General features: G+C 53.3%; 1 protein-coding gene across 1 annotated transcript in view; it reads left to right on the forward strand.

The window, feature by feature from the left end:
* MYBPC3 (myosin binding protein C3) overlaps positions 1-23,440 on the forward strand; it is a 365,826-nt gene that overhangs the window by 49,945 nt on the left and 292,441 nt on the right. Inside the window, exons 3-6 of the mRNA XM_078684451.1 lie at positions 1,899-2,021; positions 6,120-6,206; positions 10,662-10,810; positions 21,859-21,976. Coding sequence (XP_078540577.1) covers positions 1,899-2,021; positions 6,120-6,206; positions 10,662-10,810; positions 21,859-21,976 — 477 coding nt within the window. The remainder of the gene's footprint in view (positions 1-1,898; positions 2,022-6,119; positions 6,207-10,661; positions 10,811-21,858; positions 21,977-23,440) is intronic.

A 23,440-nucleotide genomic window follows, 5' to 3' on the forward strand; every position in this document is an offset into this window, starting at 1 on the left:
TGTCTGTGGCAGCAGCATCCATTTTGTGATGCCAGGTTTTTGTGCAGCCGTTTTAAAGTTAGCATTTACCGCAAGGTTATAATGTACTTAAGAGTATATGGTCTGGCTGCATCACAGAACAACCCCAGATAATATATTCCGAAGTCTGCAGAGGGGCCCTGCTCATGCATGGGCACCCTCTCACACAAAACCCAGCACCCTGCCTTCAGGATTGATAAGGCCTGCCATAGGGGTGACTGATAGGTTTATATTTGCAGTGATTTGGAATAGATACAGTGAACCTATATCTAAGTAAGGGGTGCATGTACCTCCTTACACAGGCTACAGTAGCACACCTTTGGGGTCATTTTAAATGGTCTCTCAGGGGGGGCATAATACATGCTGCAGCCCCTCGGAGGCCTCTGGGGTACCTATGCCCTGGGTATATAGGATACCATATACTAGGGACTTATAAGGGTCGCCCAGAATGCAATATGTGGTGTACCTAAAGTACATGCAATCATTTTAAAGGGGAACGCAGATAGGCTGGGGTCCTGAATAGCAGGATCCCAGCCAAACTAAGTCGAAAACCAGCTACACACCAGGAACAAAGTGGGGGCAACCATGCACTCAGATTCTACCTTCCTACACTAGGCATCACACAACTCCAAGGTCGGTCGTTTAGGCTCCTCCAGGCCCCAAAAGCTGTAAAATGTCTTGGGAGAGACCAATCAGTCATTTAGAAGGTACATTGAATTGATAAGCAACTGTTCTTGTGCTCGTCTCTAAATTAGGCAAACAGCGCCACCATGTGGCAGACTATCATAAGTGCCAGGGTTGAATATTAAGTGCCGGTGCCAAGCACCGGAAACCACAGCCTCAAATTAAGCACTGGCCTGGGATGATTTACCTCTTCTGCCCTGGAGCCCCTCCTACTGCGGTCTGATCCTGTGCCAAGAACCCCTCCAGCACTTGACTCTCAGTCGTAGCAACGTCGAGCGGCCCCCGGCTCCTCGTGGAGGTAGTGTGGGGGTGTTACAACCACCCAGCAGGGGCCGAACTCCCTGCCCCTTCTGAGACAACATCCGTGCTGCCCCAGAGTGTCGGGAGAGAAACATTTTTGGACGTGGTGACTTGGCTGCCCGAGTAGCTTGTCATTGGTCCGCGTGCCACATCCTCAAAGGTCCTGATTGGTTGCCATCAATCCTGAAGGTTGGTTTTAGTTTGCGCGCGAACATTTGTTTGCACATTTTTTTTGATTTACAGAGAGTTTGCAGCCCTCCAGCAGGCGGTGCAGGGACCCTTCAGAGCTTGCGAGGGTTAATGCCCTGTCCGTCAGCAGGATCCGGAAGTGATCCCTCCCCGGTGATCGATATTAACAATTCAATAGAGCTGGTGCCAGCGGCACCCTCGCCTGACCCAGAGTGGATTCCAAACATTGAGATCAAGGCGCCCAGTCTTCCGTTTTTACTGATTTTCACAGATACAGATTGACAGAAACCAATGTGTTTCCTGTCTGTACTGATTTTTAAAAGACAAAAAATACTGAAAATGGTGCTTCTTGTTTGAGAATCTCCAGTCTGCCTTCCATGACCTCCAGGCAAAGAGTGAAGGGACGGACGGCGCGGGGGGGGGGTGGGGTGGGGGGGGGGGGGGGGGTAAGAAACAGGGCGAGCTCTCCTTACATACAGGCATATGTTAACATACATTGGAGTTGGAATTACATGTACATAACTGTACTCCTGTCACAGGGCGGGCCCTGTGTGTGTCTCCAGCCCCGAGTCCCGGCGCAGGGAGGGCGCACTGTGTGTTTGTGCCATACGTGTTGGCACGGGGCTCTGCTGTGTATCTCTAGCTCACAATCTCGTCACTGGTTCTGCTGATTGTTTTCATGTTAATTTTTTTTTTGTTTTTTTTAGAGAAGGCTGAGGCTGCCCCCACCCCTGACCCCGCCCCCGATGCGCCCCCAGAGACCCCTGCGGCCTGCTCCTCGGAGGCACCAGCAGAGACACCCCAACCGGAAGGACCCCCGAGCTCCGAGGGTAAGAGGAGAGGGGTGAAGGGTGGGAAAGGAAGGCAGGAAACCGAGGCTAGTACTACTTGAAAGGTAGGAGTATTACAGGCCAGCAGGGGAGGTATGGATGGGCCGTGGAGAGCCAAACGTGAAAGGTAGGAGTAAAACAGGTCAGCAGGATAGGTATGGGTGCCCAGTGGATAGTCCAACATGAAATGTAGGAGTAATACAGGCCAGCAGGGGAGGTATGGATGACCAGTGGAACACTCCTACTTGAAAGGAAGGAGTAATGCAGGCCAGGAGGGGAGGTATGGATGGCCAGTGAACAGCCCTACTTGAAAAGCAGGAGTAATGCAGGCCAGGAGGGGAGGTATGGATGGCCAGTGAACAGCCCTACTTGAAAAGCAGGAGTAATGCAGGCCAGGAGGGGATGTATGGATGGCCAGTGAACAGCCCTACTTGAAAAGCAGGAGTAATGCAGGCCAGGAGGGGATCTATGGATGACCAGTTGACAGTTGTACTTGAAAGCCAGGAGTAATGCAGGCCAGGAGGGGAGGTATGGATGACCAGTGAACAGCCCTACTTGAAAGGTAGGAGTAATACAGACCAGTAAGGGAGATATGGATGACCAGTGGACACCCCTACTTGAAAGGTAGGAGTAATACAGACCAGTAAGGGAGGTATGGCAGACCAGTGGATAGCCTTACTTGAAAGGCAGGAGTAATGCAGGCCAGGAGGGGAGGTATGGATGACCAGTTGACAGCCCTACTTGAAAGGCAGGAGTAATGCAGGCCAGGAGGGGAGGTATGGATGACCAGTTGACAGCCCTACTTGAAGGACAGGAGTAATGCAGGTTAGCAGGGGAGGTATGGGTGCCCAGTGGATAGTCCAACATGAAATGTAGGAGTAATACAGGCCAGCAGGGGAGGTATGGATGACCAGTGGAACACTCCTACTTGAAAGGAAGGAGTAATGCAGGCCAGGAGGGGAGGTATGGATGGCCAGTGAACAGCCCTACTTGAAAAGCAGGAGTAATGCAGGCCAGGAGGGGAGGTATGGATGGCCAGTGAACAGCCCTACTTGAAAAGCAGGAGTAATGCAGGCCAGGAGGGGATGTATGGACGGCCAGTGAACAGCCCTACTTGAAAAGCAGGAGTAATGCAGGCCAGGAGGGGATCTATGGATGACCAGTTGACAGTTGTACTTGAAAGGCAGGAGTAATGCAGGCCAGCAGGGGAGGTATGGATGACCAGTTGACAGCCGTACTTGAAAGCCAGGAGTAATGCAGGCCAGGAGGGGAGGTATGGATGACCAGTGAACAGCCGTACTTGAAAGGTAGGAGTAATACAGACCAGTAAGGGAGATATGGATGACCAGTGGACACCCCTACTTGAAAGGTAGGAGTAATACAGACCAGTAAGGGAGGTATGGCAGACCAGTGGATAGCCTTACTTGAAAGGCAGGAGTAATGCAGGCCAGGAGGGGAGGTATGGATGACCAGTTGACAGCCCTACTTGAAAGGCAGGAGTAATGCAGGCCAGGAGGGGAGGTATGGATGACCAGTTGACAGCCCTACTTGAAGGACAGGAGTAATGCAGGTTAGCAGGGGAGCTATGGATGACCAGTGAATAGCCCTACTTGAAAGGCAGGAGTAATGCAGGGCTGGAGGGGAGGTATGGATGACCAGTTGACAGCCCTACTTGAAAGGCAGGAGTAATGCAGGCCAGGAGGGGAGGTATGGATGACCAGTGAATAGCCCTACTTGAAGTACAGGAGTAATACAGGATAGCAGGGGAGGTATGGATGACCAGTGAATAGCCCTACTTGAAAGGCAGGAGTAATGCAGGCCAGGAGGGGAGGTATGGATGACCAGTTGACAGCCGTACATGAAAGGCAGGAGTAATGCAGGCCAGGAGGGGAGGTATGGATGACCAGTTGACAGTCATACTTGAAAGACAGGAGTAATGCAGGCCAGGAGGGGAGGTATGGATGACCAGTTGACAGCCGTACTTGAAAGGCAGGAGTAATGCAGGCCAGGAGGGGCGGTATGGATGACCAGTTGACAGCCCTACTTGAAAAGGCAGGAGTAATGCAGGCCAGGAGGGGAGGTATGGATAACCAGTTGACAGCCCTACTTGAAAGGCAGGAGTAATGCAGGCCAGGAGGGGAGCTATGGATGACCAGTTGACAGCCCTACTTGAAAAGGCAGGAGTAATGCAGGCCAGGAGGGGAGGTATGGATAACCAGTTGACAGCCCTACTTGAAAGGCAGGAGTAATGCAGGCCAGGAGGGGAGCTATGGATGACCAGTTGACAGCCCTACTTGAAAAGCAGGAGTAATGCAGGCCAGGAGGGGAGGTATGGATGACCAGTTGACAGCCCTACTTGAAAAGGCAGGAGTAATGCAGGCCAGGAGGGGAGGTATTGATAACCAGTTGACAGCCCTACTTGAAAGGCAGGAGTAATGCAGGCCAGGAAGGGAGCTATGGATGACCAGTTGACAGCCCTACTTGAAAAGGCAGGAGTAATGCAGGCCAGGAGGGGAGGTATGGATAACCAGTTGACAGCCCTACTTGAAAGGCAGGAGTAATGCAGGCCAGGAGGGGAGCTATGGATGACCAGTTGACAGCCCTACTTGAAAAGCAGGAGTAATGCAGGCCAGGAGGGGAGCTATGGATGACCAGTTGACAGCCCTACTTGAAAAGCAGGAGTAATGCAGGCTAGGAGGGGAGCTATGGATGACCAGTTGACAGCCCTACTTGAAAGGCAGGAGTAATGCAGGCCAGGAGGGGAGCTATGGATGACCAGTTGACAGCCCTACTTGAAAAGCAGGAGTAATGCAGGCCAGGAGGGGAGCTATGGATGACCAGTTGACAGCCCTACTTGAAAAGCAGGAGTAATGCAGGCCAGGAGGGGAGCTATGGATGACCAGTTGACAGCCCTACTTGAAAAGCAGGAGTAATGCAGGCCAGGAGGGGAGGTATGGATGACCAGTTGACAGCCCTACTTGAAAAGGCAGGAGTAATGCAGGCCAGGAGGGGAGGTATTGATAACCAGTTGACAGCCCTACTTGAAAGGCAGGAGTAATGCAGGCCAGGAAGGGAGCTATGGATGACCAGTTGACAGCCCTACTTGAAAAGGCAGGAGTAATGCAGGCCAGGAGGGGAGGTATGGATAACCAGTTGACAGCCCTACTTGAAAGGCAGGAGTAATGCAGGCCAGGAGGGGAGCTATGGATGACCAGTTGACAGCCCTACTTGAAAAGCAGGAGTAATGCAGGCCAGGAGGGGAGCTATGGATGACCAGTTGACAGCCCTACTTGAAAAGCAGGAGTAATGCAGGCCAGGAGGGGAGGTATGGATGACCAGTTGACAGCCCTACTTGAAAAGGCAGGAGTAATGCAGGCCAGGAGGGGAGGTATTGATAACCAGTTGACAGCCCTACTTGAAAGGCAGGAGTAATGCAGGCCAGGAAGGGAGCTATGGATGACCAGTTGACAGCCCTACTTGAAAAGGCAGGAGTAATGCAGGCCAGGAGGGGAGGTATGGATAACCAGTTGACAGCCCTACTTGAAAGGCAGGAGTAATGCAGGCCAGGAGGGGAGCTATGGATGACCAGTTGACAGCCCTACTTGAAAAGCAGGAGTAATGCAGGCCAGGAGGGGAGCTATGGATGACCAGTTGACAGCCCTACTTGAAAAGCAGGAGTAATGCAGGCCAGGAGGGGAGCTATGGATGACCAGTTGACAGCCCTACTTGAAAGGCAGGAGTAATGCAGGCCAGGAGGGGAGCTATGGATGACCAGTTGACAGCCCTACTTGAAAAGCAGGAGTAATGCAGGCCGGGAGGGGAGCTATGGATGACCAGTTGACAGCCCTACTTGAAAAGCAGGAGTAATGCAGGCCAGGAGGGGAGCTATGGATGACCAGTTGACAGCCCTACTTGAAAGGCAGGAGTAATGCAGGCCAGTAGGCGAGGACTCGTTCCGGGGGATGGGGGGACATTACCGCAGGTGTTCAATCAAAGCCTCTTGCTGGGGAGGGCCTGGGGGGAGGGGGCGCTAGTTGGGGTTCATTTTAATGGGGGTGTTAACCAAAGAGCCTGCCTCACTCTGACTTTGTTTTCCAGCTCCCCCACCCCCCGCAGAGCCCGAAGCCCCCGCGGACCCCATCGGGCTCTTCCTGGAGCGGCCCCAGGATGGAGAAGTGGTCGTCGGTGAGTAACTGGGCTCCACGCCCCGGTCCCCCCACATCACGCGGAAAATACCCCCTGCCCCCCCCCCACGGCATTGTCGTTCACTGAGGACCGGGGGCATAGGCAGTCTGCCATGAACCCTAATGCAATGAAGGAAATAACCCTTCCCCCCCAACTGCTGTGTGAACACTGAAATACAACAATAATCTGGGTTCAGGCCTCTGAGCCCGGTGCTGCTGCACCTACTGCACCGATGGAGCCGTCCCCTCTCACTCAGGACCTGTCATCACAGCTTGTACCTAGGCCTAGGCAGTAAATTCCATTACGCTCGTGGAATTTGGGTAATTTTGTGTTCCGAGGGAACGCGGAATTGCCAAAAATTGTGCGATCCGCGGCTTCGCAGAAGTTTTTGCTTGTTCGCGCTTTCAAAATGCATGTTCGCAAGATATTTCCCCTGGAGCAGGCCAACAGCGTTCTCAAACAGGAAAAAAGCATTGCGAATGGGCGGAACAAGCAATTCCGTGTGTTCGCAGAACTCTGCGTGCTCGCGGAGATTTTTTACCGTTTCGCTGAGCTTTGCGTAGCACGACTACGCACATTCCACCTACCCCTACTTGTACCAATGTCGTGCCTTTTAGTCTGGCTCTTGCATGAAGAAAGACACACCCATGTGTTGCAGCAGCAGGGGTCTAATTAAAAGACAGATGCTTCTAGTTGTTGCAGCATTGTGGGAGAAGTGTGGCTCACTGGTTAGAGGCGGCAGATCTGTAAGCAGAGAACGGCCCGGGACCAGGGTTCGATTCCCGACGCGGCAGGGTCGTGGACCAGGGTCAGCGGACTCGATAATTCTCGCCTCGGTGCCTACTCTAGTCAGAAACCACACTCGGCAACTCTGGGCATCAGCTTGCCTCATCTTCACAACGGCCCCCCCAGACCGCCGGGGATGCTTGGTCGCACCTTAGAGATACCCATCAGGGACCATCTTTCAGGGTGAGCCAGGACGGGTTCCCCAGTGGTCGAAGCGTGGAGATACTCCTCCGGGAGTCGATTCCTAGCGCTATATAAACCCACAATTAAATTAAATTAAATTAAAAGGGAGAGACTTTGAGAGTTCCAGTTGTTGCAACAGGGGTCTCATTAGAAGGGAGAGACTTGGAGACTTCCAGTTGTTGCAGCAGCGGGGGTCTCATTAAAAGAAGGGGACTTGGAGACTTACAGCTATCGCTGCAGATGTCTCATAAAAAGGGAGAGACTTGGAGACTTACAGTTGTTGCAGCAGGGGTCTCATTAAAAGAAAGAGACTTGGAGACTTCCAGGTGTTGCAAAAAGGGTCTCATTAGAAGGGAGAGACCTGAGACTTCCAGTTGTTGCAGCAGCGGTAGTCTCATTAAAAGGGAGAGACTTGGAGACTTCCAGTTGTTGCAGCAGGGGTCTCATTAAAATGGAGTGACATGTCATTGTAACACAGGCATGGAGGACCCTCGCCTGCTGACCAGGTCGTAAATCACATCTCAGTCTCAAACCATGGGTTCGAAAACAAAATAACTGGAGACTTTCAGTTGTTGCAGCAGCAGGGGTCTCATTAAAAGAGAGAGACCTAAGACTCACAGTTGTTGTAGCAGTGGGACTCTCAATAAAAGGGAGAGGCTTTGAGACTTTCAGTTGTTGCAGGGGTCTCATTAAAAGGGAGAGACTTGGAGACTCCCACTTGTGGCAGCAGCAGGGGTCACGTGAAAAGGGAGAGACTTCAAGCAGTTGCAGCAGCGGGAGTCTCATTAAAAGCGAGAGACTTGGAGCCTTCCAGTTGTTGCAACAAGGAGAGTATCAATAAAAGTGAGAGACTTGGAGAATTCCAGCTGTTGCAGCAGCAGGGGTCTCATTAATAGGGAGAGACGTAGAGACTTCCAGTTGTTTCAACAGGGGTCTCATTAAAAGGGAGAGAATTGAAGACTTCCAGTTGTCACAGCAAGGGCCTCATTAAAAGAGACTTGGTAGACTCCCAGTTGTTCTAGCAGCGGGGTCTCATTAAAAGTGAGAGACTTGGAAACTCCCAGTTGTTGCAACAGCAGGGGTCTCATTAAATGGGAGAGGCTTGGAGACTCCCAGTTGTTGCAACAGCAGGGGTCTCATTAAATGGGAGAGGCTTGGAGACTTCCAGTTGTTGCAGCAGGAGGGGTCTCATTAAAAGGAAGAGACTTGGTGGACTTCCAGTTGTGGCCGCAGCAGGGGTCTCATTAAAAGGGAGACACTTGGAGACTTCCAGTTGTTGCAACAGCAGGGGTCTCATTAAATGGGAGAGGCTTGGAGACTTCCAGTTGTTGCAGCAGGGGTCTCATTAAAATGGAGTGACATGTCATTGTAACACAGACATGGAGGACCCTCGCCTGCTGACCAGGTCGTAAATCACATCTCAGTCTCAAACCATGGGTTCGAAAACAAAATAACTGGAGACTTTGAGACTTCCAGTTGTTGCAGCAGCAGGGGTCTCATTAAAAGAGAGAGACCTAAGACTCACAGTTGTTGTAGCAGTGGGACTCTCAATAAAAGGGAGAGGCTTTGAGACTTTCAGTTGTTGCAGGGGTCTCATCAAAAGGGAGAGACTTGGAGACTCCCACTTGTTGCAGCAGCAGGGGTCACGTGAAAAGGGAGAGACTTCAAGCAGTTGCAGCAGCGGGAGTCTCATTAAAAGCGAGAGACTTGGAGCCTTCCAGTTGTTGCAACAAGGAGAGTATCAATAAAAGTGAGAGACTTGGAGAATTCCAGCTGTTGCAGCAGCAGGGGTCTCATTAATAGGGAGAGACGTAGAGACTTCCAGTTGTTTCAACAGGGGTCTCATTAAAAGGGAGAGAATTGAAGACTTCCAGTTGTCACAGCAGGGGCCTCATTAAAAGAGACTTGGGAGACTCCCAGTTGTTCTAGCAGCGGGGTCTCATTAAAAGTGAGAGACTTGGAGACTCCCAGTTGTTGCAACAGCAGGGGTCTCATTAAATGGGAGAGGCTTGGAGACTCCCAGTTGTTGCAACAGCAGGGGTCTCATTAAATGGGAGAGGCTTGGAGACTTCCAGTTGTTGCAGCAGGAGGGGTCTCCTTAAAAGGAAGAGACTTGGTGGACTTCCAGTTGTGGCCGCAGCAGGGGTCTCATTAAAAGGGACCCACTTGGATACTTCCAGTTGTTGCAACAGCAGGGGTGTCATTAAATGGGAGAGGCTTGGAGACTCCCAGTTGTTGCAACAGCAGGGGTCTCATTAAATGGGAGAGGCTTGGAGACTTCCAGTTGTTGCAGCAGGAGGGGTCTCCTTAAAAGGAAGAGACTTGGTGGACTTCCAGTTGTGGCCGCAGCAGGGGTCTCATTAAAAGGGACCCACTTGGAGACTTCCAGTTGTTGCAACAGGGGTCTCATTAAAAGAGACTTGGAGATTCCCAGTTGTTCTAGCAGCGGGGGTCTCATTAAAAGGGAGAGACTTGGAGAATCCCAGTTGTTGCAACAGAGGTCTCATTAAAAGGAAGAGGCTTGGAGACTTCCAGTTGTGGCCGCAGCAGGGGTCTCATTAAAAAGGAGACACTTGGAGACTTCCAGTTGTTGCAACAGGGGTTTCATTAAAAGAGACTTGGAGATTCCCAGTTGTGCTAGCAGCAGGGGTCTCATTACAAAGAAGAGACTTGGAGACTCTCAGGTGTTGCCACAGGGGTTTCATTAAAAGGGAGAGACTTGGAGACTCCCAGGCGTGGCCTCAGCAGGGGTCTCATTAAAAGGAAGTGACGTGTCGGTGTAACACAGGCTTGTAGGGCCCTCGCCTGATGAGTCCCAAACCATGGGTTGGAAACCGAACAAACCTGAGCCTTTCACTGACAGAGGGTGCTCCCCGCACTCACTCATCAATCCAGGGAGGGGTACCAGGGTGCCAGGGGTGGAGCTGCCGGGGGTGCAGCAGGTGCAGTGGCACCGGGGCCCATAGAGAGGCCCGTTGAACCCCGACGGTAGCGGTGTTTTAGCAGCCCAGCAGCAGTCAGGGGCCGGGCCCTTGTTTGCACAGGGGCCCTTTGGCATGCTTGCTGCGCTCATGACCCGTGCATGCACACATGGGGCGTGTGCGCCTGCGGTGCATGTGTGCACGTGTGCACGTGTGCACGTGTGCGTGTGAACGTGTGTGCCTGCGGTGCATGTGTGCACGTGTGCGTGTGAACGTGTGTGCCTGCGGTGCATGTGTGCACGTGTGCACGTGTGCGTGTGAACGTGTGTGCCTGCGGTGCATGTGTGCACGTGTGCGTGTGAACGTCTGTGCCTGCAGTGCATTTGTGCATGTGTGCGTGTGCACGTGTGCGTGTGCACGTGTGTGCCCATGTGTCAGTGAATGTGGTGAATATGCAGGTGGGTGTCCGGCGTGGCTGGATGTATAGGTGGGTGCACCTCAGCCCCCCCCCCCCCCCCCCCCCCCTATGGTGACCTCAGCCTCTGACCCCTGTTTTCTGTTTCAGGCGCCAACATCATCTTCCGGGCCAGGGTCAAAGGTGAAAACCTGCTGAAGAAGCCCACCGTGAAATGGTTCAAGGGGAAGTGGATGGATCTCTCCAGCAAGATCGGGAAACACCTGCAGCTGCAGGAGACATACGACAGGAACACCAAGGTGAGGGCAGGAGTATGACAGAGACTTACCACTGGAATACAGAGGTAAAGACCGGGGACTGACAGAGACTTACAAACACCGGCAGCTGCAGGAGACTTACGACAGGAACACCAAGGTAAGGACAGGAGTATGACAGAGACTTACCACTGGAATACAGAGGCAAAGACTGGGGGTCTGACAGAGACTTACAAACACCTGCAGCTGCAGGAGACTTACGACAGGAACACCAAGGTAAGGACAGGAGTATGACAGAGACTTACCACTGGAATACAGAGGCAAAGACCGGGGGTCTGAAAGAGTCCTACAAACACCTGCAGCTGCAGGAGACTTACGACAGGAACACCAAGGTAAGGACAGGAGTATGACAGAGACTTACCACTGGAATGCAGAGGTAAAGACCGGGGGTCTGAAAGAGTCCTACAAACACCTGCAGCTGCAGGAGACTTACGACAGGAACACCAAGGTGAGGGCAGGAGTATGACAGAGACTTACCACTGGAATACAGAGGTAAAGACCGGGGTCTGACAGAGACTTACAAACACCGGCAGCTGCAGGAGACTTACGACAGGAACACCAAGGTGAGGGCAGGAGTATGACAGAGACTTACCACTGGAATACAGAGGCAAAGACCGGGGGTCTGAAAGAGTCCTACAAACACCTGCAGCTGCAGGAGACTTACGACAGGAACACCAAGGTAAGGACAGGAGTATGACAGAGACTTACCACTGGAATGCAGAGGTAAAGACCGGGGGTCTGAAAGAGTCCTACAAACACCTGCAGCTGCAGGAGACTTACGACAGGAACACCAAGGTGAGGGCAGGAGTATGACAGAGACTTACCACTGGAATACAGAGGTAAAGACCGGGGTCTGACAGAGACTTACAAACACCGGCAGCTGCAGGAGACTTACGACAGGAACACCAAGGTGAGGGCAGGAGTATGACAGAGACTTACCACTGGAATACAGAGGCAAAGACCGGGGGTCTGAAAGAGTCCTACAAACACCTGCAGCTGCAGGAGACTTACGACAGGAACACCAAGGTAAGGACAGGAGTATGACAGAGACTTACCACTGGAATGCAGAGGTAAAGACCGGGGGTCTGAAAGAGTCCTACAAACACCTGCAGCTGCAGGAGACTTACGACAGGAACACCAAGGTAAGGACAGGAGTATGACAGAGACTTACCACTGGAATGCAGAGGTAAAGACCGGGGGTCTGAAAGAGTCCTACAAACACCTGCAGCTGCAGGAGACTTACGACAGGAACACCAAGGTAAGGACAGGAGTATGACAGAGACTTACCACTGGAATACAGAGGCAAAGACCGGGGGTCTGACAGAGACCTACAAACACCGGCCGCTGCAGGAGACTTACGACAGGAACACCAAGGTGAGGGCAGGAGTATGACAGAGACTTACCACTGGAATAAAGAGGTAAAGACCGGGGGTCTGACAGAGACCTACAAGCACCTGCCGCTGCAGGAGACTTACGACAGGAACACCAAGGTAAGGACAGGAGTATGACAGAGACTTACCACTGGAATACAGAGGTAAAGACCGGGGACTGACAGAGACTTACAAACACCGGCAGCTGCAGGAGACTTACGACAGGAACACCAAGGTAAGGACAGGAGTATGACAGAGACTTACCACTGGAATACAGAGGCAAAGACTGGGGGTCTGACAGAGACTTACAAACACCTGCCGCTGCAGGAGACTTACGACAGGAACACCAAGGTAAGGACAGGAGTATGACAGAGACTTACCACTGGAATACAGAGGTAAAGACCGGGGACTGACAGAGACTTACAAACACCGGCAGCTGCAGGAGACTTACGACAGGAACACCAAGGTAAGGACAGGAGTATGACAGAGACTTACCACTGGAATACAGAGGCAAAGACTGGGGGTCTGACAGAGACTTACAAACACCTGCAGCTGCAGGAGACTTACGACAGGAACACCAAGGTAAGGACAGGAGTATGACAGAGACTTACCACTGGAATACAGAGGCAAAGACCGGGGGTCTGAAAGAGTCCTACAAACACCTGCAGCTGCAGGAGACTTACGACAGGAACACCAAGGTAAGGACAGGAGTATGACAGAGACTTACCACTGGAATGCAGAGGTAAAGACCGGGGGTCTGAAAGAGTCCTACAAACACCTGCAGCTGCAGGAGACTTACGACAGGAACACCAAGGTGAGGGCAGGAGTATGACAGAGACTTACCACTGGAATACAGAGGTAAAGACCGGGGTCTGACAGAGACTTACAAACACCGGCAGCTGCAGGAGACTTACGACAGGAACACCAAGGTGAGGGCAGGAGTATGACAGAGACTTACCACTGGAATACAGAGGCAAAGACCGGGGGTCTGAAAGAGTCCTACAAACACCTGCAGCTGCAGGAGACTTACGACAGGAACACCAAGGTAAGGACAGGAGTATGACAGAGACTTACCACTGGAATGCAGAGGTAAAGACCGGGGGTCTGAAAGAGTCCTACAAACACCTGCAGCTGCAGGAGACTTACGACAGGAACACCAAGGTAAGGACAGGAGTATGACAGAGACTTACCACTGGAATGCAGAGGTAAAGACCGGGGGTCTGAAAGAGTCCTACAAACACCTGCAGCTGCAGGAGACTTACGACAGGAACACCAAGGTAAGGACAGGAGTATGACAGAGACTTACCACTGGAATACAGAGGCAAAGACCGGGGGTCTGACAGAGACCTACAAACACCGGCCGCTGCAGGAGACTTACGACAGGAACACCAAGGTGAGGGCAGGAGTATGACAGAGACTTACCACTGGAATAAAGAGGTAAAGACCGGGGGTCTGACAGAGACCTACAAGCACCTGCCGCTGCAGGAGACTTACGACAGGAACACCAAGGTGAGGGCAGGAGTATGACAGAGACTTACCACTGGAATAAAGAGGTAAAGACCGGGGGTCTGACAGAGACCTACAAGCACCTGCCGCTGCAGGAGACTTACGACAGGAACACCAAGGTAAGGACAGGAGTATGACAGAGACTTACCACTGGAATACAGAGGTAAGGACCGGGGGTCTGACAGAGACTTACAAACATCTGTAGCTGCAGGAGACTTACGACAGGAACACCAAGGTAAGGACGGGAGTATGACAGAGACTTACCACTGGAATACAGAGGTAAGGACCGGGGGTTTGACAGAGACTTACAAACATCTGTAGCTGCAGGAGACTTACGACAGGAACACCAAGGTAAGGACAGGAGTATGACAGAGACTTACCACTGGAATACAGAGGTAAGGACCGGGGGTCTGACAGAGACTTACAATGAATGAATGAATGAATAAATGAATGAAAAATATTTATAGAGCGCACGATGGCCAAACGGCTTCCTGGCGCTGGGAGCTCTGAAGAACCGAACAGACAGGGCCAGGAGGTTTAGCAGGGGTAGGCCAGGGCAAACAGAAAAGTTTTCAGCGCTTTACGGAAATGAGAAAAAATAGGGATCGAACGCATAGAAAGAGGAAGGGAGTTCCAGAACCGGGGGGCAAGAACAGAGAAACGGGTTCCACCAGTGCGAGATTTGTGAAAGCGGGGAACAGTGAGGAGGGCAGAAGATGATGAACGGAGAGTGCGGGCAGGGGTGTGACGGGAAATCAAAGAATTAATGAAAGCCGGTGCAGAGTGATCAAGGGCCCGGTAAACAAGGCACCCTAGTTTAAACAGAGATCTCTGCAAGATGGGCAACCAGTGAAGGGATTTGAGGACGGGAGTGATGTGATGGGTTTTGGGCAAATGAAAGATGAGACGGGCGGCCTGGTTCTGGATAGCTTGTAAGCGGCGGGTTTCATAGGCAGGGATGCCAGCGAACAAGCTATTGCCATAATCAAGGCGGGAAGTGATAAGGGCGGAAATAATAATTTTAAGGGAGTCGAGAGAAAAAAAACGAGAGATTTTCCGGATCATTCGGAGGGAAAGAAAACAGGAGGACACCACGGCACTGACCTGGCCATGCATGGACAGGTCCTGTCTGACCTTGATGCCCAGAGTTTTAACAGAGGGAACGGGGGTGGGAGGGGGGCCAAGGATGGGAGGCCAAAAAGCAGGGGACCAGGGACTGGATGAGCCGCCAATCAGGACAAGCTCAGTCTTATCTGGGTTGAGCTTGAGGTGATTGGCGCTCATCCACCCAGAGATAAAGACCATGGTGGAGTGAAAAAAGGATAGAGAGTGAGAAGTAGAGGAAAGATCAAAGACGAGCTGGAGGTCGTCAGCGTAATTATACACAGAGACCCCCAGCTCAAGAAGAGAAGAGATAAGAGGGTGAATATAGAGGTTAAAGAGAAGGGGAGAGAGAGAGGAACCTTGGGGGACCCCACAGGGCACCGGAAGGGGAGAAGCAGAGAAGCCGGGAAGGTGAACGGCTTGAGAACGCCCTGTCAGGAAAGAGGTGATCCAGGAGAAGGCAGAACCTCGTATGCCCGCTGCGCTGACACGGTCCAGAAGAATGTTATGGTCGACCGTGTCAAACGCAGCGGACAGGTCGAGGAGGATCAGAGCTTGAGGGGAGTTGACGTCGGCCTTGGCCTTAAGCTCGTCGAGGACGGCCAACACCACGGTTTCAGTCGAATGACCCGAGCGGAAGCCAGCTTGGTGAGAAGCCAGAAGCTGGCTCTGCTCAACATAAACAGAGAGACAGGAAGTAACATAAGACTCAAGAATTTTAGCCAGATAAGGGAGAAGAGAGATAGGTCTGAAGTTAGAGGGAAGAGAATAGTCGAGACCAGGCTTTTTAAGAATGGGGGAAACAATAGCAGATTTGAATGAAGAAGGGACCAAACCAGTGGAAAGAGAGGCATTAAGGAAAGAGAGAGGGGTATCAGGACAGGAAGAGAAGAGGATTTTAAGAATACGGGCAGGGGCACAATCAGTGGGGGAACCAGACTTGATTTTGGTGAGCAAAGCTAGGAAAGAGTCCAAAGGGAGGGGGGGAAAAGAGGAGAAGGAGGATTTAGGCGCAGGGGGAGCAGAGTGAGGAGGAGTAAAAGGAGTGACCAAGATGTTAGATTTGATTTTTACAATCTTCTCGATAAAGAAGTTGTTAAGAGAAGAGCAGAGGGCCTGGGAGGGAGTGAAGGGAGGGCAAGCACGATCAGAGGTGGCCAAGTTGTTTACCAAAGAAAAAATTTCTTTAGCTTTGTTGGCCGAGAGCGCCACTTGTTCAGAAAAGTACTTGGTCTTAGTGGCCAGGGTGGCCTGCTTGTACTCTTTAAGAAGGGTTTTGTATTTGGCCTTATGGTCAGGGCAGTAGCTGCGGCGCCAAAGACGCTCTGAGCGTCTAAGCTCCAGTTTAAGAGTCTTGAGCTCCGGGCTAAACCAACTGTGAGCCTCATGAGGGCGGATGGATTTGACTAGCTTGAGGGGGGCTACTAAATCACATGCAGAAGAGAGCCAATTACCAACTGCAGCAGCCTGTGAGTCAAGGGGAATACCAGTGAGATCAGGGGAAGAAGAAGCAAGGGAGTGAGAAAGGGAAGCCAAGTCAGCACGATTCCAGCTACGGGAGAAAACATTCTTGGGGCGAAGGGGCTTGTGAGGGGAGCCAGTAGTGATAGAGAAAGAGATGAGGGAATGGTCAGACCAGGTACATGGGAGGACACAGGGGGGGGAGACTATGTCCTGAGATGACCAGACTTGGTCCAGGATGTGTCCAAATTTGTGGGTGGGAACCTGGACGTGAGACTTAAGGTTGAGACAGAGGAGAGTGGCCGTGAAGTCCTTAGATGCTGAATCCTCCCTGGGATCGCCAGGCCAGTAGTTAAAGTCCCCAAGCAAAAGGACAGAGGAGTTATTAACCACCAGCGTGGCGAGAAGTTCCTGCAGGGAAGCCACGAACAGGGGCATGTTCAGGGGAGGGCGGTAAACAAGGACGACGGTGAGAGGTGCCAGCAGATTGGAAGAGCGAGCAACCAGGAAGTCCACTCCAGCAATGGGTGCTTGGGGGAGAAGCTGAAATTGAATAGTGGATCGGACAATCATGGCAACTCCCCCCCCAACCTTGTCCGTGGGGCGGTCAGCCCGAAGGACATAGTAGGAGTGGGGAAGTGGGAAACATCTGTAGCTGCAGGAGACTTACGACAGGAACACTAAGGTAAGGACAGGAGTATGACAGAGACTTACCACTGGAATACAGAGGTAAGGACCGGGGGTCTGACAGAGACTTACAAACATCTGTAGCTGCAGGAGACTTACGACAGGAACACCAAGGTAAGGACAGGAGTATGACAGAGACTTACCACTGGAATACAGAGGTAAGGACCGGGGGTCTGACAGAGACTTACAAACATCTGTAGCTGCAGGAGACTTACGACAGGAACACCAAGGTAAGGACAGGAGTATGACAGAGACTTACCACTGGAATACAGAGGTAAGGACCGGGGGTCTGACAGACTTACAAACATCTGTAGCTGCAGGAGACTTACGACAGGAACACCAAGGTAAGGACAGGAGTATGACAGAGACTTACCACTGGAATACAGAGGTAAGGACCGGGGGTCTGACAGACACTTACAAACATCTGTAGCTGCAGGAGACTTACGACAGGAACACCAAGGTAAGGACAGGAGTATGACAGAGACTTACAACTGGAATACAGAGGTAAGGACCGGGGGTCTGACAGAGACTTACAAACATCTGTAGCTGCAGGAGACTTACGAAAGGAACACCAAGGTGAGGGCAGGAGTATGACAGAGACGTACCACTGGAACACAGAGGTAAAGACCGGGGGTCTGAGAAAGACCTACAGACACCTGCAGCTGCAGGAGACACGACAGGAACACCAAGGTAAGGACAGGAGTATGACAGAGACTTACAACAGGAATACAGAGGTAAAGACCGGGGGTCTGACAGAGACTTACAAACATCTGTAGCTGCAGCAGACTTACGACAGGAACACCAAGGTAAGGACAGGAGTATGACAGAGACTTACAACAGGAATACAGAGGTAAAGACCGGGGGTCTGACAGAGACTTACCACATCTGCAGCTGCAGGAGACTTATGACAGGAACACCAAGGTAAGGACTGGGGTCTGACAGAGACTTACCACTGGAATACAGAGGTAAAGACCGGGAGTCTGACAGAGGCTTACAAACATCTGTAGCTGCAGGAGACTTACGACAGGAACACCAAGGTGAGGGCAGGAATATGACAGAGACTTACCACTCAATCAACCAATCAGAGTACTTGTAGAGCGCGCTACATGCCCGTGAGGGTCTCAAGGCGCTGAGGGGAGGGGGGTGGGGGGTGCCGCTACCGCTCGAAGAGCCAGGTCTTGAGGAGTCTTCTGAAGGCGAGTAGGTCTTGGGTCTGTCGTAGGTGGGTAGGGAGGGTGTACCAGGTCTTGGTGGCGAGGTAGGAGAAGGATCTGCCGCCAGAGGTCGTTCGTTGGATGCGGGGTACGGAGGCGAGGGTGAGGCTGGCGAAGCGGGGCTGGCGGGTGGGGGTGTAAAAGCTGAGTCGTCCGTTGAGGTATGCTGGTCCAGCGTTGTGGAGTGCTTTGTGTGCGTGGGTGAGGAGCTTGAAGGTGATCCTCTTGTCGACGGGGAGCCAGTGTAGGTCTCTCAGGTGGGGGGTGTTGTGGCTGCGGCGGGGGACGTTGACGAATAGTCGGGCAGAGGCGTTTTGGATGCGTTGTAGTCGTTGTAGGTGTTTGGCTAGGATTGCTGCGTAGAGTGCGTTGCCGTAGTCCAGTCTGCTGCTGACGAGGGCCTGTGTCACTGTTCTTCTTGTTTCGGTCGGGATCCACTTGTAGATCCAGCGGAGCATGCGTAAGGTGTTGTAGCAGGAGGAGGAGACGGCGCTGACCTGCGTAGCCATGGAGAGGGAGGAGTCAAGGATGAATCCTAGGTTGCGTGCATGGTCCGTGGGTGTTGGTGCTATTCCCAGTGTGGTCGGCCACCAGGAGTCGTCCCAGGCTGAGGGGGTGGGTCCGAGGAAGAGTACCTCCGTCTTGTCCAAGTTCAGTTTCAGACGGCTGCTCCTCATCCAGTCGGCGACGGCCTTCGTAAAGGTTGGTTTTGGCGGAGTGTGGGAGAGGATGAGTTGGGTGTCGTTGGCGTAGGAGATGATGTTAAGGTCGTGTTGACGGGCCACTTGTGCGAGGGGGGCCATGTAGACGTTGAACAGCGTCGGGCTGAGGGATGATCCCTGGGGTACGCCGCAGATGATGCTGGTGGCTTTGGATCTGAAGGGAGGGAGGCGGACTCTCTGGGTTCTGCCGGAGAGGAAGGACGTAGTCCAGTCGAGGGCCTTCTCATGGATTCCGGCTTCTAGGAGGTGTGTCTTTAGAGTGCGATGGCAGACTGTGTCGAAGGCGGCCGACAGGTCCAGGAGGATGAGGGCTGATGTTTCGCCGTTGTCTAGTTGGCGCCTGATGTCGTCCACCACTGGAATACAGGGGTAAAGACCGGGGGTCTGACAGAGGCTTACCACATCTGCAGCTGCAGGAGACTTACGACAGGAGCACCAAGGTAAGGACCGGGGTCTGACAGAGACTTACCACTGGAATACAGAGGTAAAGACCGGGGGTCTGACAGAGACTTACCGCTGGAATAAAGAGGTAAAGACCGGGGGTCTGACAGACACTTACCACATCTGCAGCTGCAACAGACGTACGACAGGAACACCAAGGTAAGGACCGGGGTCTGACAGAGACTTACCACTAGAATACAGAGGTAAAGACCGGGGGTCTGACAGAGACTTACAAACATCTGCAGCTGCAGGAGACTTACGACAGGAGCACCAAGGTAAGGACCGGGGTCTGACAGAGACTTACCACTGGAATACAGAGGTAAAGACCGGGGGTCTGACAGAGACTTACCACATCTGCAGCTGCAACAGACTTATGACAGGAACACCAAGGTAAGGACCAGGGTCTGACAGAGACTTACCACTGAAATACAGAGGTAAAGACAGGGGGTCTGACAGAGACTTACCACTGGAATACAGGGGTTAAGACCGGGGGTCTGACAGAGACTTACCACTGGAATACAGAGGGCAACTGTCTGCAGGGCTTCATGTTTCTCAGGGGCCTAGCATCCTTTGGTGCAGAGGGTGCAGTGGCACCCAGGCCCAGAGGTCTGAGGGACCCACTGAACCCTGATTCTGTCAGAGGCCCATGTCCTTCCTTGCACTAGAGCCCAAGACACACTGGCGACGCCACCGCTGTGACTGCCTCCTCGTGGCTTACTCCCTCCTGCCCTCTTACTCCCTCCTGCCCCGCCCAGTCCTCTCACTCCCTCCTGCCCCGCCCAGTCCTCTTACTCCCTCCTGCCCTCTAACTCCCTCCTGCCCTCTTACTCCCTCCTGCCCCGTCCTGCCCTCTTACTCCCTCCTGCCCTCTTACTCCCTCCTGCCCCGCCCAGTCCTCTCACTCCCTCCTGCCCCGCCCAGTCCTCTTACTCCCTCCTGCCCCGCCCAGTCCTCTTACTCCCTCCTGCCCCGTCCTGCCCTCTTACTCCCTCCTGTCCTCTTACTCCCTCCTGCCACGCCCAGTCCTCTTACTCCCTCCTGACCTCTTACTCCCTCCTTCCCTCTTACTCCCTCCTGCCCTCTTACTCCCTCCTGCCCTCTTACTCCCTCCTGCCCTCTTACTCCCTCCTGCCCTGCCCAGTCCTCTTACTCCCTCCTGCCCTGCCCAGTCCTCTTACTCCCTCCTGCCCTGCCCAGTCCTCTTACTCCCTTCTGCCCTCTAACTCCCTCCTGCCCTCTTACTCCCTCCTGCCCTCTTACTCCCTCCTGCCCTGCCCAGTCCTCTTACTCCCTCCTGACCTCTTACTCCCTCCTGCCCTGTCCTGCCCTCTTACTCCCTCCTGCCCTGTCCTGCCCTCTTACTCCCTCCTGCCCTGTCCTGCCCTCTTACTCCCTCCTGCCCTCTTACTCCCTCCTGCCCTGTCCTGCCCTCTTACTCCCTTCTGCCCTCTAACTCCCTCCTGCCCTCTTACTCCCTCCTGCCCCGCCCAGTCCTCTTACTCCCTTCTGCCCTCTTACTCCCTCCTGCCCTGCCCAGTCCTCTTACTCCCTTCTGCCCTCTAACTCCCTCCTGCCCTCTTACTCCCTCCTGCCCTGTCCTGCCCTCTTACTCCCTCCTGCCCTGTCCTGCCCTCTTACTCCCTCCTGGCCTCTTACTCCATCCTGCCCTGTCCTGCCCTCTTACTCCCTCCTGCCCTCTTACTCCCTCCTGCCCTCTTACTCCCTCCTGTCCTCTTACTCCCTCCTGCCTTCTTACTCCCTCCTGCCCCGCCCAGTCCTCTTACTCCCTCCTGTCCTCTAACTCCCTCCTGCCCTGCCCAGTCCTCTTACTCCCTCCTGTCCTCTTACTCCCTCCTGCCTTCTTACTCCCTCCTGCCACGCCCAGTCCTCTTACTCCCTCCTGACCTCTTACTCCCTCCTTCCCTCTTACTCCCTCCTGCCCTCTTACTCCCTCCTGCCCTCTTACTCCCTCCTGCCCTCTTACTCCCTCCTGCCCTGCCCAGTCCTCTTACTCCCTCCTGCCCTGCCCAGTCCTCTTACTCCCTCTTGCCCTGCCCAGTCCTCTTACTCCCTTCTGCCCTCTAACTCCCTCCTGCCCTCTTACTCCCTCCTGCCCTCTTACTCCCTCCTGCCCTGCCCAGTCCTCTTACTCCCTCCTGACCTCTTACTCCCTCCTGCCCTGTCCTGCCCTCTTACTCCCTCCTGCCCTGTCCTGCCCTCTTACTCCCTCCTGCCCTGTCCTGCCCTCTTACTCCCTCCTGCCCTCTTACTCCCTCCTGCCCTGTCCTGCCCTCTTACTCCCTTCTGCCCTCTAACTCCCTCCTGCCCTCTTACTCCCTCCTGCCCCGCCCAGTCCTCTTACTCCCTTCTGCCCTCTAACTCCCTCCTGCCCTCTTACTCCCTCCTGCCCTGTCCTGCCCTCTTACTCCTGCCTGCCCTCTCCCTCCTTCCTGCCCTCTTACTCCCTCCTGCCCTCTTACTCCCTCCTGCCCTCAGTCTTACTCCCTCTCTCCCCCTCCCCCTCACAGGTTTACTCCTTCGAGATCCACATCATCAAAGCCAAGACCACCTACGCGGGGGCCTACCGCTGCGAGGTGTCCAGCAAGGACAAGTTCGACAGCTGCAACTTCAACCTCAGTGTCAACGGTAGGGGGAGCACCGGGCGCGGGGCATGCTGGGACATGGGAAGGATGGAGGCATGGGAGGGCTGGAGCACCGGGCGCGGGGCATGCTGGGACATGGGAAGGATGGAGGTATGGGAGGGCTGGAGCACCGGGCGCGGGGCATGCTGGGACATGGAAAGGATGGAGGCATGGGAGGGCTGGGGGACCGGGAGCGGGGCATGCTGGGACATGGGAAGGATGGAGGCATGGGAGGGCTGGAGCACCGGGCGCGGGGCATGCTGGGACATGGAAAGGATGGAGGCATGGGAGGGCTGGATCATACCAATGCATGCTGGGAGGGGGTGAGAGCAAAGGATGCTGGGAAGAGGGAAGGATGGGAGGGCTGGATCATACCAATTCATGCTGGGAGGGGGTGAGAGCACTGCATGCTGGGAAAAGGGAAAGATGGAGGCATGGGTGGGCTGGATCATACCAATGCATGCAGGGAGGGGGTGAGAGGACTGCATGCTGGGAAATGGGAAGGATGGGAGCATGCAAGGCCTGGCTCATACCAATGCATGCAGGGACGAGGGTGTTGGGGGGTTAGAGCAAATGATGCTGGGAAATGGGAAAGATGGAAGCATGGGAGGACTGGATTATACCAATGCATGCAGGAATGGGGGTGAGGGCAATTGTTGTCAGGAATGCCCAGGTTACTTAACTGATAATCTTCACAGTGTTTAGTCCATCTCAACCTCATCACAGTCATTACTGAGGGCCCGATTCACAGAACTAATCTGAGACAAAATCCTAAACTTACTACTTTTGGTATTCACAGAAGGCTTTTAGTAGTAGTAAAGTTCGGTGCCATAAAAGAGGCACTCTTAGTTCCTTCTGTGCATCGTCGAGCCCTCGTCAAAGGACTGATATGAGGGGGGGTGAGTGGGATGTAATGACTGAGACGAGGGGGAGATGGGCTGAGTGTAATGAAGCTCACCAGGCATTACCCCTACGTCGCTCGTCCTTGCCCCGGTCATTACAACGTTAGGCGTACCCGAGGTGAAGTCCTTCGATCTACCAAAAACCTTGATAACAGAAGAAACATCTTTAGAATGCAGCAACCAAGGGCTTGACATAAGCTAAAGTATCAACCAACAGAGCGCAAATCAACAAACTATAATGCTGAGTTCAAAACACCTGTCCTCAAACTCAAATGTACATCAGAGATTATATTCAGACGATAATGCTTAACAAAAGTATGTTCGAAGAGTAAGTAGCCGCCCTACATGTCTCTTAGATGGATGCTCCTGAAACTCTGCCAAAGAAGTAGCCAATCCCTGCGGTTCTCTCTTGTCCTGGAAGAGACACAGGTTTGTCTTGGAAAGCCGCAGGAGCCGCAGGAGCCAAGCTCTTCCCCCTTCCAGACCGTCTGAAGATCCCAAACAAGGAATCTGATGGCCTGTACTGTTGAGACCTCTTAGCAGAGACCCAAAGAGCTCTTTAACAT

The sequence above is a fragment of the Lissotriton helveticus genome, chromosome 3_2 (genome assembly GCF_964261635.1).
Source record: "Lissotriton helveticus chromosome 3_2, aLisHel1.1, whole genome shotgun sequence".
Taxonomy (NCBI): domain Eukaryota; kingdom Metazoa; phylum Chordata; class Amphibia; order Caudata; family Salamandridae; genus Lissotriton; species Lissotriton helveticus.